At 42.0% G+C, this 16,210-nt stretch overlaps 1 protein-coding gene and 1 non-coding gene across 2 annotated transcripts; one reads left to right on the top strand and one right to left on the bottom strand.

Moving 5' to 3' along the window:
• Positions 1 to 14,386: 14,386 nt before the first annotated feature.
• LOC141415898 (U6 spliceosomal RNA) lies at positions 14,387 to 14,493 on the bottom strand. The gene has a single exon (XR_012440849.1). It is a non-coding gene; the product is annotated as a U6 spliceosomal RNA (small nuclear RNA).
• A 292-nt stretch (positions 14,494 to 14,785) lies between these two features.
• Msmp (microseminoprotein, prostate associated) lies at positions 14,786 to 16,199 on the top strand. The gene is made up of 3 exons (XM_020174654.2): positions 14,786 to 15,342; positions 15,549 to 15,657; positions 16,019 to 16,199. The coding sequence occupies exons 1-3, from the start codon at positions 15,213 to 15,215 to the stop codon at positions 16,197 to 16,199; spliced, it is 420 nt and encodes a 139-aa protein (XP_020030243.1). The 5' UTR covers positions 14,786 to 15,212.
• Positions 16,200 to 16,210: the final 11 nt, after the last annotated feature.

Consider the following 16,210-nt stretch of genomic DNA (forward strand, 5'->3'; position numbering starts at 1 on the left):
TAGCCCTTAGAATTTTTTTTTAAAGTTAAAAAAAAAAAAAAAAGTCCTAGCCGGGCACTAGTGGCTCACATCTGTAATCCTAACTTCTCAGGAGACAGAGATCAGGAAGATCACAATTTGAAGTCAGCCCAGGCAAATAGTTCGAGAGACCCTATCTCAAAAAAAAAAAAAAAAAATCACACACACACACACACACACACACACACAGGACTGGTGGAGTGGCTCAAGGTGTAGGCCCTGAGTTTAAGCCTCAGTACTGCAAAAAAAAAAAAAAAAAAGTCTTGATGAGGATGCTGGTCCTGGTGAGAGTAGCTGGTATCTCATTTAATGTTGTTAAGTGTAAAACTGTATAACTAATTCAGAAAGCAGGTCAGTAGTTTCTTCTTTACCAAGTAAAATACTCACTCACCACGGGAGGTAATTTATCTAAGAAAAATGCAAACATATGTACACAAAAAGACTTGTTTGTAAATGTTCATAATAGCTTCTCCCACCCCCACAAAAAAACACAAAAAAACCCCCAAAAAACAGGAAACAGCTCAACTGTCCATTAAAAAAAAAGAGTGGATACACAAATTATGGTATAGTACATCCATATAATTATGGTATAGTATATCCATACAACTGAATACCACTCAACAATAACAATAAAAGGACAAACTATTGATATATGCAAAAACATGAGTAACAAAAGCAGAATGCTGAATTAAAGAAGCCAAACAGGCTACAAACTGTTTGATTCCATTTATATGAAACTCTAAAATAGACAAAACAGATCCACAGAGAAAGAAACCAGATTAGTGAACATTTGGAATGGGGTGAGTCAATGATTACAAAGGGTCAAACAAAGCCAGGTGTGGGTGGTGCGCACCTGTCCTCCCAGCTCTTTCCTCAGAAGGCTGAGGAAAGAGGATTACTTCAGCCCAGGGGTTCAAAATCAGCCTAGGCTTAAAAAAAAAAAATTTAAAAGCTGGTGGAAGGGCTCAAGAGGTAGAGCACCTTCCTAGCAAGTCTGAGTGTGAGGCCCTGAGTTCATCCCCACAGTATTACCAAAAAAGGAAGGTTAAAAAAAAGTAGTAAGTAGAGGAAAGTGACAGAAATGTTCTTTACCTGGACTGGAGAGATGCTTTACACAGTTATCTACGTCTGTCAAAGCTCACTGAATCATACATTTTAAATGGGTACACCTTCTTGTATATAAATTGCATTTCAAAGTTGAAATATAATTATTTTGAAATAGTTAAGGAGTTACTTTGTACGTGTATACATATGTTGTTATGTGGGTACATTATATATATATATATTTTTTTTTGTGGTACTGGGGGTTGACTAGGGCCTCCTGCAGCAAGCACTCTACCACTTGAGCCACATCCCTAGCTCTTTTGATGCTTTAGTTCATTTTTCAGTGTTTTGCTGAACTGGCCTCAGAGTGCCATCTTCCTATCTCTGCCTACTGAGCAGCTGGGATTACAGGCTTGACAAGAAGCTATTCTAAAGCCTTTTTGTTGTCAATAATGCCTGGCCAAGTCTTAGCAGATTCTATTAGTCCACTGGTAGTACTGAATTATCCTTGCTCCTCTAGCCTTCTGAAACATAGCATTTCCAGTGGAAATGGAGATTAGGACATTTGTTTTCCAGTTCATGGAGTTTCAGTGTGAATTTACATGCCCTCTTGTGATTAACCCAAGTTAAATTATTAAAAATAAGCCCCAAGCTAGGATAAAAGCTGCAAAAATAAGCCTTTTCTTTTTTGCAATAAGCCATTTTCACTTTTTTTATTAGCATATACTAATTCTGCAAAGGGATTTCATTGTGGTAGTTCCATACATGCATATAATGTACTTTGATCAAAATCTATCCCCTCTATTACTCTTTCTTATCCTATTCCTGCCTTTTGAATAATTTTGATGGGTTTAATTATCCTATTCTCATACATGATGTACTTCAATCATATCTACCCCTCCTTCACCCTTTCTCCTCCTGCTGGTTCCCATCCCTAAACAGTACCTCCCAGTTTACATTCTTTTTTTTTTTTTTTAGGTATAGATTTTTCATTTGAAAGAGAATATGTGATATCTGTCATTCTCAGTCTGGCTTACAATCAGCCACTTTTCAAAAATGAAGATTTCCCATTGTGGGAAAACAGAATACTTACACTACATAATCTAATAGGAGCCTGGACCTTTCAAAGAAGGCAGAGAACCATCTAGCATATGTACTAGCAGGTCCTCTCCCCCAACCCCACAAAAGATGGGTAGAAATGCTTCCTTGGCCACACTCCATATAGCATAGGGCATAGGGAGGGCTGGCATAGTGTTAGAGTGCCTGCCTAGCAAGCATGAAGAATATATATATATATATATATATATATATATATATATATATATATATGGCACAGGGAAGAGTGGCTCCACCATCAGAAGTACAGGTTGTTAGAACAGCCAGATGGATATTATTTTTATTGGTAACTCAACTTACAAATTCTATCAGATGCTGAACAGGCTTTCTGAATAAACACAGCAAGGGAACAAAGCAATGGTAAAACCTACTAATTGCTCTACATGCCCCACCTTACATTTCTCTTCTCCCCTAGCTCCTTAATTTATTGCCTCTCAATCATCAGTAAGTGTTAAAGTCACACCCAGAGGGCTTGGGTTGGGCCAAGGGTAAAGAATAGTCTAGGATCAAGGAATAGATTAGAGGCTGTGATGGTGGTGGTGGTGGTATGTATATGTGCAGTGCACTAAAAATTTGTCATTTTTGGCCCCCAGCTCCAAGTCCCCTTCCTGAATACACTGATATCCTTTCAGGCAGTTAACTCTCCCCCTCTATGCACAGCCTTTGTTAACAGAGTAAAATCTAGTATTTGTTCTCCCCTAACAGAAACCAAGGGGCTGGCGAGTGGTTCCTTCCTTCAGATCATTTCTTTCTGCATCCAGATAGAGATGTGGATGGCACTTAACCAGTCAAATTATCTGCTGGAATTTTACTTACTTCTTTAGCAGTAATATAAGAGCCAGAGGAAAAATGGGTAGCAGTAGGGCAGGCAAGCAGTTGAGCTTTTCCTGCTATCAAGCCCCTGTAAGTTCCAAGCTTGATTCCTTAGGTTTCCTTCTATCCTGGGAAGCTTCACCATGGTAGAGAAATATATGTTTCAAATTCACCCTTTTTCATCTGCCCCCATCTTTTCTCAGTCTAATATCTGTTATCAGTGTGATGTGCTTTCTTCCAGACAATTTTATACTTATTCTTGCTTTTAAAAATGTATGTGTAATATAAATAGGATTATATTATTATGCAACTTGCTTTTTTAAGCTGTGACTTTCTATTTTGATTAAAACTGTACACATGACAATCCTGCCAAAGCTGGAGTCTAAGAGTAGGGAGGGATTCACTTAATCTCACTATTATATAGCCATTACTTCTTACTAGGATGAATTCGAGCTCAACATTCTGTTGAACAAGGAGAATTCTAAAGAACGCAAATAGAGTATCAGACTGAATTCCTATGAACAATAGAAAGTTTTTGAGCAGAAAAGTCCTATGATGAACACAATCTTTTAAGAGCAAAATAGGAACAGAGTATACAATATAGACCAGAAGAAGGAGAGTATGGAAAGCAAGGAGACTAGTTAAGTGGCTAATACAGAATAGTAAATCCGAGCTGGCGGAGTTGCTCAAGAGGTAGACACCTGCTTAACAAGTGTGAGACCCTGAGTTCAAACCTCAGTACTGCCAGAGTAGTAGATAAGAAGAAATAAAATTCTAGATTTTGGCAGCCAAATGGAAAGAAACTTTTAGTTAATTATAAGGTGGACTAGTAAGTGAAAGAAAAAATGATTTAACTATAAGAGCTAGGAACTGGGGATATGTTCAGTGGTAGGGCACTTGCCTAGTGTGTACAAGGCCCTGGGTTCGATCCCCAGCACACCACGGGGCAGGGGGACTAGAATAGATAGATGCGAATTCCAATTATTAAATTTACTAGCCATGTTGACTTTTGGCATGACATGTCCCTGTTCCATATCTCAGTTTCTCTATCAATAAAATGAAGATCATGGGAACATCACAGTCTTTATTTTTTAGCACCCCATTTTTTTTCTGAATAAAAAAAAGATCTTGAAGGGAATCTAATTTGTCAAACAAATAAAAATAAGGTAGTTCTTGTTGAAGCACATGTAAAGGGCCCAGAGCTCTTCATTTTACCCCTCACTGCTTCTGAGGCATTGTTTTATTTTGTCTTTTCTTTTTTTGGTGCTAGAGATTGAACTCAGGGCCTTACACAGGCCAGGCAAGTGCTCTACCACTGAGCTACATCCCAGCCCTTCTGAGACTTTCTTGAGGAACCTCTAGAGGGCTAAGGAACAAAGTTTGAGAAATCTCTGAAGACCTTACTCCTAAGTCTAATATTCAATGGCTCAAGAGGGTAAACTTGACAGAGATACCTAGAATAATAGTAGTAATTTGAATAGTTGCCAGAGAATCATATAAGAGGTGAATTGGCTTGTGCTAAATTTTACTGTGTCTCCTTATAGGTCAAAAACCTCATCCAAACCTGTGCAAAATGGAAATCTAATGTCTACATAAAAAAAAATAATCTAACCTCTATAGAAGGCATAAATAATTCACTGCCTAACAATTTAGCTCATTCTACTTTGTGGTCCTTAAATCATTCAAAAGTCCTTTCTTCTCAAGCCAAATTTCTCCCCATCACTGTCATCTAAGTAAAGGTTCTTATCCTACTTTCTAACTACGTGAATCTAATCCCTCCTCCCCAGAACAATCCTCCAACTGTTGGAAGAGAAATATCAAGAACTTCTTATTTTTAATCCTTTGTTCTCCCTTGCTCTCGCCTGCCTTAAAAGCTCCATGGAGATGGAGCTTTAGTCCAATTCAAAATTTCAAGCATCTACATGCAAATGGATTTTCATTTATTCATGGTTTTAAAGGAACTTAAAGGGGGAAGGGTGAAAGACATAGTGAAGGAGGGATGCATATGATCAAAGTACTTCAGATACATGTATGAAAATAGAATAATGAAACCCATTAAAAATTGGTTAAAAAGGGGCAGGGGGGGAGATAAGAAAGAATAACGGTGAACTTGATCCAAGTGCATTATATATGAATGGAAATATCACAGCAAGACCCCTTTATAAATTAATATACATTGATTAAAAAAATAAAAGGACTTAAGCCAGGTGATCTTCACTGAACAAATGTTTAACTCTAATAATAAAGTGTAAATAGAATCCTAATTTATTATTCGGCAACTCTTATTTTCTGGCTAAACATTAGCTGCTTCCTGAGTGTCAGAAGTAGATTGCTAAACCTTTTGGCCCAAAGCAAATTATGAAGACATCTAGTGTGTGCATGTGTGTGTGGTGCAGAGGGGGGCAGTGGAGGGAGAAGGATGTGAAAACATCCAAGAGTCACTGCGTGCCAGTAATCCTAGCTACTTGGGAGGTTGAGATTGAGGGATCCTGGTTTGAGGCCAACCGCAGGCAAATAGTTTTTAAGTCCCCAATCTCCAAAATAACCAGAGCAAAATGGACTGGAGGTGTAACTCAAGCAATAGAGCACCTGCTTTGCAAACACAAAGCCCTGAATTCAAACCTTAGTCCCACAGAAAATAGGTATCAATAGTACAAATAAATGAAAGCATTCTGACTTCAAAGCTTGCAATCTCACCAGCTTTCAGGGAAATGTAATTCTCACAATTACAAATTCAATTATTGCGAAAGTAACATGGAATATCAATGTTAGAACAAAAGTTGCATTTACCATTACTCATCCCACCAATTTTACATTCCACTACCAGGTCTGTAGTCCAGGCCTGTGTATCTTCTAGTGTGAATGCTTTGTGGGATAGAGAGTAAGAAATATGACTGAGTCCCTAAGAAGAAAGCGAGTCATGATAGCCATCCGTGATGCCTGCAGGAGTGCTAAGCATTTATGGCTTCCTGTGCTCCAGTTGTCCTGGTAACCTGAGGCCTCCCTATTTGTGTTGGCATTGTGGGGCCAAGAGCGGAAGCAAATCTGGAGCACCAGGAAGACCTGCAGGAAAAAAATGTGGGTAATGCATCAGTTATGCCACAGGAGGGTCAAGCCTAGGGCATAAGAATTACCTGATTGGGGTAGAGGAGAATGTTATGTAAAAGTCAGACCTCTGGCTAGGTGGTCACAGTGGCTCATGCTTATAATGCCAACTACTTGGGACGCAGAGATTGGAAGGATTGCAGTTCAAGGTCAGCTAGGCATAAGTTACCAAGACTCCATCTCAATCAATAAGCCAGACATGGTGGTACATTTCTATAATTCCAGCTACTCTGGAGGCAGAGGAAGGAGTATTTCAGTCTGAGGTCACTTGGGTAAATAACACAGGCCATGCCTGAAAAATAATTAAAACAAAAAAAGGCTGAGGGCATGGGTCAAGCAACATAGTACCTACTTGGCACTTGGCAAGAGCAGGCCCTAAGTTCAAACGCCAGTACTGCCCCCCCCCATCCAAAAAAATCTCTAGGTTCTGCCTCTGGTATTTCTGATTTCTTTTTTTCTTTTTTCCCTTTTTTTGACCAGGGTCTTACACATACTACTAGTCAAGTGGTCTACAGCCTTACCTCCAATGTTTCTGAGCCAGTGCATCCAGGATAAGCTTGGGGACCTGCAAATTTAAGAGGCTGTCTTCTGCCAAGTAAGGGAAAGACCCACTTTCAAAGCCCAAGTTAAGCAAATAAATCAGCAGTTGGAGAGAAAAAGTAGAATAATCTAATTAATTTCAGGAAGCCAATATTCTAGCACAATAGTTCTCAACATTGGATGGGGGAAAACTTTGTCCAACAGAACACTGGGCAAGGTCTGGAGACATTTTTTGGTTGTCACAAGTGAGAGGGTATAATAGCATCTAGTGAACAGCTGCTAAGCACCCTACAATGTACAGGACAGGTTCCGACAACAAATGATTATCCACTAAATTCATGAACAGTGCCAAGACTGACAAACTCTGTGCACGAGAGGATATTCTGTCCCCCACAACCCCATCAGTGCCAACCCACAGGAAATCAATGCTATATAGAGCTTTAGGTCACAGTACAGATACTTATGAGATAGAAAGATTTTGAAGCTAGGTGCTGGTGGCTCATGCCTATAATCCTAGCTACTTAGGAGGCAGAGATCAGGAGAATGGTGGTTCGAAGCTAGCCTGGGCAAATAGTTTATCAGACCCTATCTTGAAAAAGCCCATCACAAAAACAGGCTGGTGGAGTGGCTCAAGGTATAGGCCCCAGTACCAAAACCAAAACAAAACAAAACAAAAAACTGAGACCCCAGAAAGTATTTTTTAACAGTGAATTTTACCAAAAGAAGGAGATAAGAAAAACAGACAATAAAGAGGAGTATGGACAGAGATGGTGAGCCTAAAAGAGAATCAAAGGATGGAGACACTAAGTGATAGGAGTAGGAAATGAACGCTACTCCCTCAGTGGATATGGCATATTTATGTCCAGAAGACTAATAAAGAGATGACAAGTCTACAAAAAATAACATAGGGACTGGGCACCAGTGGCTCACACCTGTAATCCTAGCTACTCAGGAAAGAGAGATCAGGAGGATAGAGGTTTGAAGTTCAAGGCAAATAATTCAAGAGACCCTATCTTAAAATACCCAACACACACACACACACACACACACACACACACACACACACACACACACAAGGCTGGCAGAGTGGCTCAAGTGGTAGATCACCTGCTAGCAAATGTGAGGCCCTCAGTTCAGACCCCAGAACTCCAAACAAAACAAAAAACAAATAAACAAAACATAGAGGCAAAAAATGAAAATCAAAAACAAAGAAAATAGACAAAAGAACTATGTATAGAAGTAATTTTAGGATGTGTCCAAGTATAGATCTAGAATGAAAAGAGGCCATTAGCAATATCTGCAAAAGAATGCTTAAATAATCTCCAGTAAAGATAAGAAGATGAGAAAACTTCTAGAAGCAGGTTAGGAATTATGTGTAGTTATCATCCTGTAGTCCTTAACCACCCCCAAGGAGGTGGGTACCAAAAATGCCAATTGGCTTTACTGAGCATAGATGATGAAAAAGAAGGGAAAGTGAAGAGCACATCTAAAAACTTCCCTTAAAGGTGAAGAAGGTAGATGGCGGTTCTCAAAAGAAAATGGATGGGTAAGGCTGAAAGAGGAGGAAAGAAAAGGGAGAGATTTGGTAGCCACTATGGGAGCCACTAGGGAATGGAACTTTAGGGAAAGCAATAGATTCGATGAGGACATTTTAAGTTCTGCTTTGAGGATATGAGATGTGAAATATAACCTCATTTTCCCTTCTAAGAAACCTTCAGTAAAAAACTGACATTACTGTTCAGGGCTTTGGGAGTTGGGTTTGAGCTTTTTCTCAGTTGCTTAATGTGAGCCTGGTCTCCAGACAGATCCAAGAGCATCGTTACATGTTTTACTATGCTTTCCTGTTTGTTTTGCAGATCTAAGGATCTAACCCAGGACCCTGCACATGCCAGGCAAGTGCTCTACCACTGAGCTACAGCCTCTACCATGTTTGATAAGATTTCTGAAGCAGTCAAGAAGGCAGCCATGTGAGAAGACACTAACTCCCAAAGAGTTCAGAGTTGCACTAACACAGTGGCCACTTGCCTCATCTTGCTAGTTGGATTTAAATTAAAATAAAATAAAATCTAAAATTCAGTTTCTCGGTCTCACTAACCATAATGCAAGTGCTCAGTCCACATGTAGCTAGCTAATGGCTACTGAAAGATAACATTTCCACTGTCACAGAAAGCTCTATTGGACAGAGTTAAAGAGAAAGCTTAAACAAATAGCTTTTCAAATCTTTAAAGAGCAGCTACATGGAAAAAAGACTTCTGCCATATTATTTCAAAGAGCAGAATTAAGGGGAAAAATAGATGAGTAAGAACAGACTACAACACCACAGCTCTCTAGAAACTAAAGCTAGACAACAGTAGGTGACCTCAGGAGGTGACCAATTCCATTCAGTAGATGGCCCAGCAGAGTGTATCTGAGATAAGTAGAATTATAAATCTTGCTTTGGGTAAAACAAAAACTAATGCTCTTCAAAGTCTCTAGTTTTAAGTTTATTATTTAAGAAATAAGATAAAGGCAAGAGTCATAAATGGAATTTTAAGTTACTACTACCACAAGTAGATTGTGGATCAACCTGGAAAAATTAAAGCATGGGGCTGGAGGTGTGGCTCAAATGGTATGGCAAGTGCAAGACCCTGAGTTTAAACTCCAGTACTATCAAAAAAATATTAAAGTATATCAGTAAATAGGGAATTTAGCAACAATTAATGGTGGCAAAATGGGAATTAATTATTGGTGGTGGGGGCTATCACAAATGTATGATTTGTAAGCAGAAAAAATATTTGGTAAGAATGGTTCCAATGGTACAGAGACAGGGATGAAAAACTTCAATATGTGTTATTAATAGAAAGTTAAGTATAGTTGGAGTAAGAACACAGGAATCTTTTCTATTCTCTAAATAAAGATATATGGGCTTTTGGAGTCCAGCAAATATATATGATTGGAACTCTGGCCCTCTACCCATGCTCCTGTCATTCATCATAGCTTTAGGTCAATTTTTTCAACTCCCAACTCAGCTTCCTTCAGGAAGTATCTTCATCTTACTCCTCTTACCCTTCTCCAGTTTGAACTGGTTAAAATTTCTATCCTAACTATGAATTTACTAATTTACACCTTCCACCCCAAAATGTATTTTTGCTTGATTATAATGTAATGTACTGAATATACTCATGAATATATATTCATATGGTGGCTTATGGTTCTATTATCTGTGTGTGTGAGAGAGACAGAGACAGAGAGAGAGAGAGAGAGAGAGAGAGTTCATGACAATTCATGCACACATCCGTGATAGCATCTTTTGTCTGTAAGCATTTAGGACTCTGATACTAGGATTATGAAATTCACTATTCAGTGCCCAGCCCAACATGAAACTTAAATTGACACTCAATAAACTTTCTAAGAATGGCGATGTCGTCTTTCTGGACACACAAATGCTGGGAAAAGAGACAGAAGGAGATGTGATTTTCAGAACTTTTTTGAACAGGAAAAATAATGGAGCCATAAGCATCTTTTACTGTGTCTAGAGGAAGAAAAGGTTATGGCTTTGGTGAAAGCAAGCATAACAGAATTTAGAAACAGTCTGGAATAAGAAAAAAGGTGATAGAAGAGGAAGGAAGGCAGAAGTGGACCGTGCAGAATAAATACTTGAAACCTAGCCTTTGAAAAGCCTGAGGGCTCATCAAAGAAAAAGAGAATTTCAACAAGAGAGTGTTAAAGATGGAAAAGATCCAGAAAGGGCTGTGGGCTTTTAAAAAAAAAAGTGAAGAAGTAGTGGTGTATGTTGGCAGAAAGAAGTATAGAGATGAGAGGAAGGAGAGAATTTATAGCAGAGGAAGTTAGTGTGAAGTTTTCCTCTAAAGATGCCCAGCAGAGCAAAGACGGAATGAAGGGAAAGGCCACTGGGAGTAAGGCAGGGCTGGGCTGAAACAGCATGGGAGAAAGCAACAGGGCCCAAAATAGGAAATTTTCTTTTCTCCTTTTTAATTAACTGACCCAGATTTTCTTGTTTGGGACCAAAGATAACTGAAAAGTTTAAGGATCTTTAAAATAAATCATAAAGATCCCAATCCTTGCAATTGCCTTTCACCCAAGTTAGTGCAAATGATAAAAATCATAAAAGAATTAGTGTCAGTCTCTGAGGCAAGTATCAAATATCTCTTTTTTTGGTACTGGGGTTTGAACTCAGGGCCTCACGCTTGCTAAGTAGGTGCTCTACCACTTGAGCCACTCTGCCAGCCATCAAATATCATTTTAACAATCAAACTAATAAGTTGCTATGGAAATACCATCATGAATTACATAGCTTTATCTTTAGAAACTGCATTAGTTACACACCCATCCACATAAGACAGTAACTTAATAAACATAATAGAATTGTGAATTACTTGTCTGTTTACTGTAACCTTAATGCCCATTCCAAGAAATGTTTTACTGGGTTCAGGATACACAGGGCAGGTAGAAGGACTAGTCAGGGAAAAGTTAAAGTTAAAAATAGTAAGATGAAGGAGAGGTGAAGCAGAAACAGACACTGACACCACAGAATTCAATGCAGTCAATGAGGGGAAACTGACACATCTTAGTAGCCAGAGTTTAGGTTTTGTTTTGTTTTTTAATGGGACTGGGTTTGAACTCAGGGCTCAAACAGGCACTCTACTGCTTGAGACACCCCTCCAGTCCACTTTGTTGTGGTTATTTTAGAGATGGAGGGGCATCTTACAACTCCCCCTCACACCCCACCTCCTCTCAAGATTACAGGTTTGAGCCACCGGTACCTGGCTGAGCTTAAGTTTTGTTTTGTTTTGTTTTTTTGCAGTATTGTGGTTTGAACTCAGGGCCTACACCTTGAGCCACTTCACTAGCCCTTTTTTGTGATGGTTTTTTTTAGATAGGGTCTGGAGAACTATTTGCCCAGGGTGGCCTGGAAGCAGGATCCTCCTGATCTCTGTCTCCTGAGTAGCTAGGATTATAGAAGTGAGCCACCGGTGCTGGGCTTAGGTTTTTAAATTGTATATTGAATCACATTTTTCAACTTTAAAATTTTTATTCAAGTTTTTTGTTTTAAAAACCCAACAAGGGCTGGAGAGAGTGGCTTAAGTAGTAGAGCACCTGCCTAGCAAGTGTGAGACCCTGAGTTCAAACCCCAATACTGAAAAAAAAAATCGGAATTACTTAAACAGTGATAGATATAATCATGCAATTTAAAAATACTATAACGATGAGCAGATCAGTGCTTTTTTGTTGTTGCAAATACTGGATGTAGACAGTAATGGCAGACACAGATAACCTCTCTCTTACACCACCCACTACTGTTCTGTCAGAGAACAAGGTTCCCATTCTACTTCCGATGCCAAACCAACATTTCTCATCCCAGCATTGAAAAACCTTTGATGAGGGCTGCTGGAGTGGCTCAAGTGGTAGAGAGCCTGCCCAGCAAGCATGAGGCCCTGAGTTTAAACTCCAATGCCTCCAAAAAGAAAAAAGAAAAGAAAGCTTTTGATGATTGAGCCACAACCGAAAGACTCTCTAAAACCAACCCTTCACTGTCTACACAGCCTCTGGGCAGACCTCATCTCTGATGGGTTCCAGAGGCCCGATCTGGCGTTTCCTTCCTGGTACTTCAGTCAAAATCGCCCCCCCCCCCCACAAAACAAAAACAAAAACAAAACAAAAAACTCTCCTGGGTTCCGGCCCCAAGGCCCCGGTTCTGCGATCCCCAAAAGCCTTGCTCTCTGGCTCCTGCCTGTGAGGCGGGCGAGGGTCTGCGGTGACTCACCGCAGGGCAGCCGGCCGGGCCGGAATGTGCTCACTTCCTCACCCCGCGCACCTGCCGGTGCAGGCCGCGCCTCCCGGCCGGGCCTCCGGCGGATGTTTTCCTTGTCCCTGCGCGGGCAGTGCGAGCCAACTACCGCGCCCCCGAACGGTCGCTTCCCACGGACTCAGAGGACTGGGTCCTAACCATTGACAGCGGTACACGCGCACACATCAACACCTTCGTTCTGCTCCCCACCCCAGCTTCTGGGAGGGAGATCCTGCTCAACGCAACTTCTTTCCAAAACATCCCCCCCATACCCAATATTTGCCTACCCCATCTCCATTCCAGGCAGCTAAGCCTCACACACCAATGCCCACGGGGGCCCCTCCATCTTTGCGCATCATCAGCACCTCCATGCTCCCTACTTCCCCACCCACGGCCGCTCCCTATGGCCTTGGCCCCAGGTTGCAGGAGCAGAAGGTACTACACGGCAAGGCGTCTGCGTGTCAGGTGGTTCCCCCCCACACACCACCACCACCTCAAGGCAGCTACTGACGGCTAACAAGACTTACAGGCCCTTGTTCTAGATAGGCCTTTTAATGCCCTCTCCACACACCTCCAGTTAAGAGAATGGTCAAGGCCATGCCTCCCACACAGCAGCCTACTGTACCCTGCTGCAGCTGTGAGTTTTCATTTTTTTCTTGGCACTCCTCTGAAAGGGAAAGGGTATCTTGTTTTTTTGTTGTTGTTTCTTTTTTTTGGTGGACTTTTGTTAGTTTTTTCTTGTTGTTTTGTGGTGCTGGAGATCAAATTCAGGGTCTCAAACATGCTAGGCAAGCATTCTCCTACTGAACTACATCATCTGCCAGAGAAAAAGTATCTTGGAAGAGGATAGCTAGGGAGTTCCAGGTGCACTGACAGGTTTTTCTGAGTAGAGGTGACAGGCAGAGTGGCCCTCTGAAAGTCTGCAAGAAGTAGTTGTATTTGACACACTATGTGATAGGGAGCAAGTCTTGGAGTAAATGGGACTAGAGACTTAGAAGGAAAAAAACAGTAAATGTCCTGTAGGTGGTATGGAAATAGCTGGGCCTTTGAAATGTAGAAAAGCCTAAGAAAGCCAATTTGACCAGGCCAGTACCAAGTACATGGCTAGCAGTACAGTGGTCAGAAAGGAGAACTTGAGAGTTCATATGAGTGGGGATAGAGGAAAAAACAAAGAATCTTTATAAGGAAAAGCACAAGTCCTAAAGTTAGCTGGAAGGAGGATGAGAAAATGATACCCCTTCTCAGGGTGGAGGTGGGGATACTGACATGGGGAAAGCAGCTTTATCAGTGTTGTTTCTTAAACCAGACGTACAGAATTCAAGAATACAAGGACCCAAACCAAAATGTTTCCCTCCCCAAAACAGGCATCTGTTTTTGAAGGAGGTGGTAGGGATGACATGGAGCATGAATCTAAAAGGGTCAGAAGTTGGTCAGGAGAGAACAGTCCCTAACTGAAGCCTGCAGCTGTGCATATAGACATGCTTGCTCAATCAATGTCATTCAGAGAAAAGAATGTCACCCATTGTGTCTCCAAGCTTTAGCACCAATCATGGCTAATCTTTTCTGAAGGCCATGTGCCAAAGACAGTGCTAAGAGTATATGATGTGCTATCTCATAACAACTCTGTGAGGTGGCATTACTATTCTGGATTTATAGTTGAGGAAACAGGATGAGAGAGGTGAAGTAACTTGCCCAAGGTCACATAGTAAATAGAGTCAGGATCTGAATCCCAGTAGTCTGTCCCTACAGCCTATGCTCTCAATCACCCATCCTGGGTCCTCCAGAACCTGCAGGAAACTTAAAGGAAGATGCCAAAGGATAAATTCTTGAAGATTCATTCCATCAACAGGAAAGAAGGAGCACCCCTGTGAAACTGGCCTGATTCATCCTGCTAAGATGCTTGGAGATGCTTCTCTTTGAAAGCATCCCCAGAGATGGAGCAATCTTGCATCTTCTGCATTTTTTTTAATGTAATGCTTCACGAGTTTGCATGTCATCCTTCCACAGGGGCCATGCTAATCTTCTCTGTATCATTCCAATTTTAGTATGTGTGCTGCTGAAGCAAGCACTCTTCTATATGCTCATCTCTGGGATACCTGAGAAAAAGTGAGGTTCCCCCCAATCTCTGAGGTTAATTCTATTTCTCAGCTGTATCAGGGAAACCCTGCCCAAGGTCTGAGAGAAATATACTCTCTACTCCAGATGCCTGCTTGCTCTCCTGGAGCCTCTGGCTGCTGCACCCTGCTGTAACTCCTTGGTTTGGCTGTGGCACAGGATTAACCATCCCCAGGAAATGCCTTCCTCCGGTCCAGGCAGGGATCCCAGCACACACTGCTGGTGGTGGTAGTGGGGCAGGGAGGAAGAAGGGCTGGTGGAATGCTTCCTCTCTCCAGGTCAAGGAGGAGATCTGGGGACCACCTGGAGCCTCACCCCTCCCACCTCTTTGCTGGGAAATGCCCAGTTCAGTGCCCCTTCCACGGCCACCTCCCTCCCTCTAGCTGTGCGGGGGCATGAATCAGCTCTCACAGCTTGTTAAAAGCTGAACCTCTTGTTTTCATGCCCTCACCTCAGGAAACAGAATTACAGCTTTTCCAGCTCTACTCAGCAGGGGGCCAGGGTCCTCACTTTATAAACATCCCCAGCCTGTGAGAGGAGAGGGCACAGAGATGGTGTGACAGGATCCCAAGGAGAAAGAAACACTAAGACTTAAGGAGCAAAGCAAAGCCAAGGGGACAAGACCAGAGAAGAACAGAATCCAAGAAGGGTCCAAGAGGACTGAGCTGCAGGAATGGCCCTAGGAATGCTCTGGGCTGGACAGGCCAAGAAGATCCTGGGAGGCTGGGGAATCGTCTGCTTGTTGGTGTCTCTGCTTCTGCAGTACCCAGGAGTCCACAGCAAGTGCTACTTCCAAGCTCAAGGTAAAGTGGGATCAGGTGTTAGGAAAGGAAGAGGATCGGGGCAAGGGCTCAGAGTAACCCTGGGTCAGAATATCCAGATTCCCTCCAGCCATGAAATAGGAAACACTACATATGGGGATTAGTGTACACTGACTCTCTCCCACCCCAGACTAGAAGAGATTGCTGCCACCACTTCTATACCCACTAACATTTCTCATCCTTCCTAGCCCCCTGTCACTATGAGGGGAAATATTTCACCCTGGGTGAGTCTTGGCTCCGCAAGGACTGTTTCCATTGCACCTGTCTGCATCCCGTCGGTGTGGGCTGCTGTGACACGTGAGTTACCATGAACGTCCCGACGGAATGCCTGTGATGTGTGTAACTGGGGGATGGCCAGGGAGTGACTAAGTTGCTGTGAAGTAAGAATGAACAGAAGAGTAGATGAGACTGGCCAGAGAGTGAGACTGGTACTAACAAGAGTGAGAAAGATAAGGCTTCAGACCACAAAGTGAGGGATGCTGAGGTGGGTCTATAGGGAAACTACTTCTGCTATACAACAAAAAAGTCCTTATATGGGGGCTGAGTTAGGAGAACCAGGTGACACTAAAGGAGGATATAGAAGGATGGCTATGAGAGGGAATGGGGAGCCATAAAGGTGGCTTTTCATTGTGCTCTTTCCCCATGCTTGATTCCCCAGATCTCAGCATCCCATCGACTTCCCTGCTGAGTGTGAGATTCATCAGGAGGCAGGAACCTGCCAATTTTCCCTGGTGCAAAAATCTGACCCTCGGCTGCCCTGCAAAGGAAGGGGGTCTGACCTAGAGTGGGGCTCAGCTAACACCCCTGTTTCTGGGGCTCCTGCTCCCCACTCCAGCTAAACTCAACTGAT

This window comes from Castor canadensis, chromosome 13, assembly GCF_047511655.1.
Source record: "Castor canadensis chromosome 13, mCasCan1.hap1v2, whole genome shotgun sequence".
Taxonomy (NCBI): domain Eukaryota; kingdom Metazoa; phylum Chordata; class Mammalia; order Rodentia; family Castoridae; genus Castor; species Castor canadensis.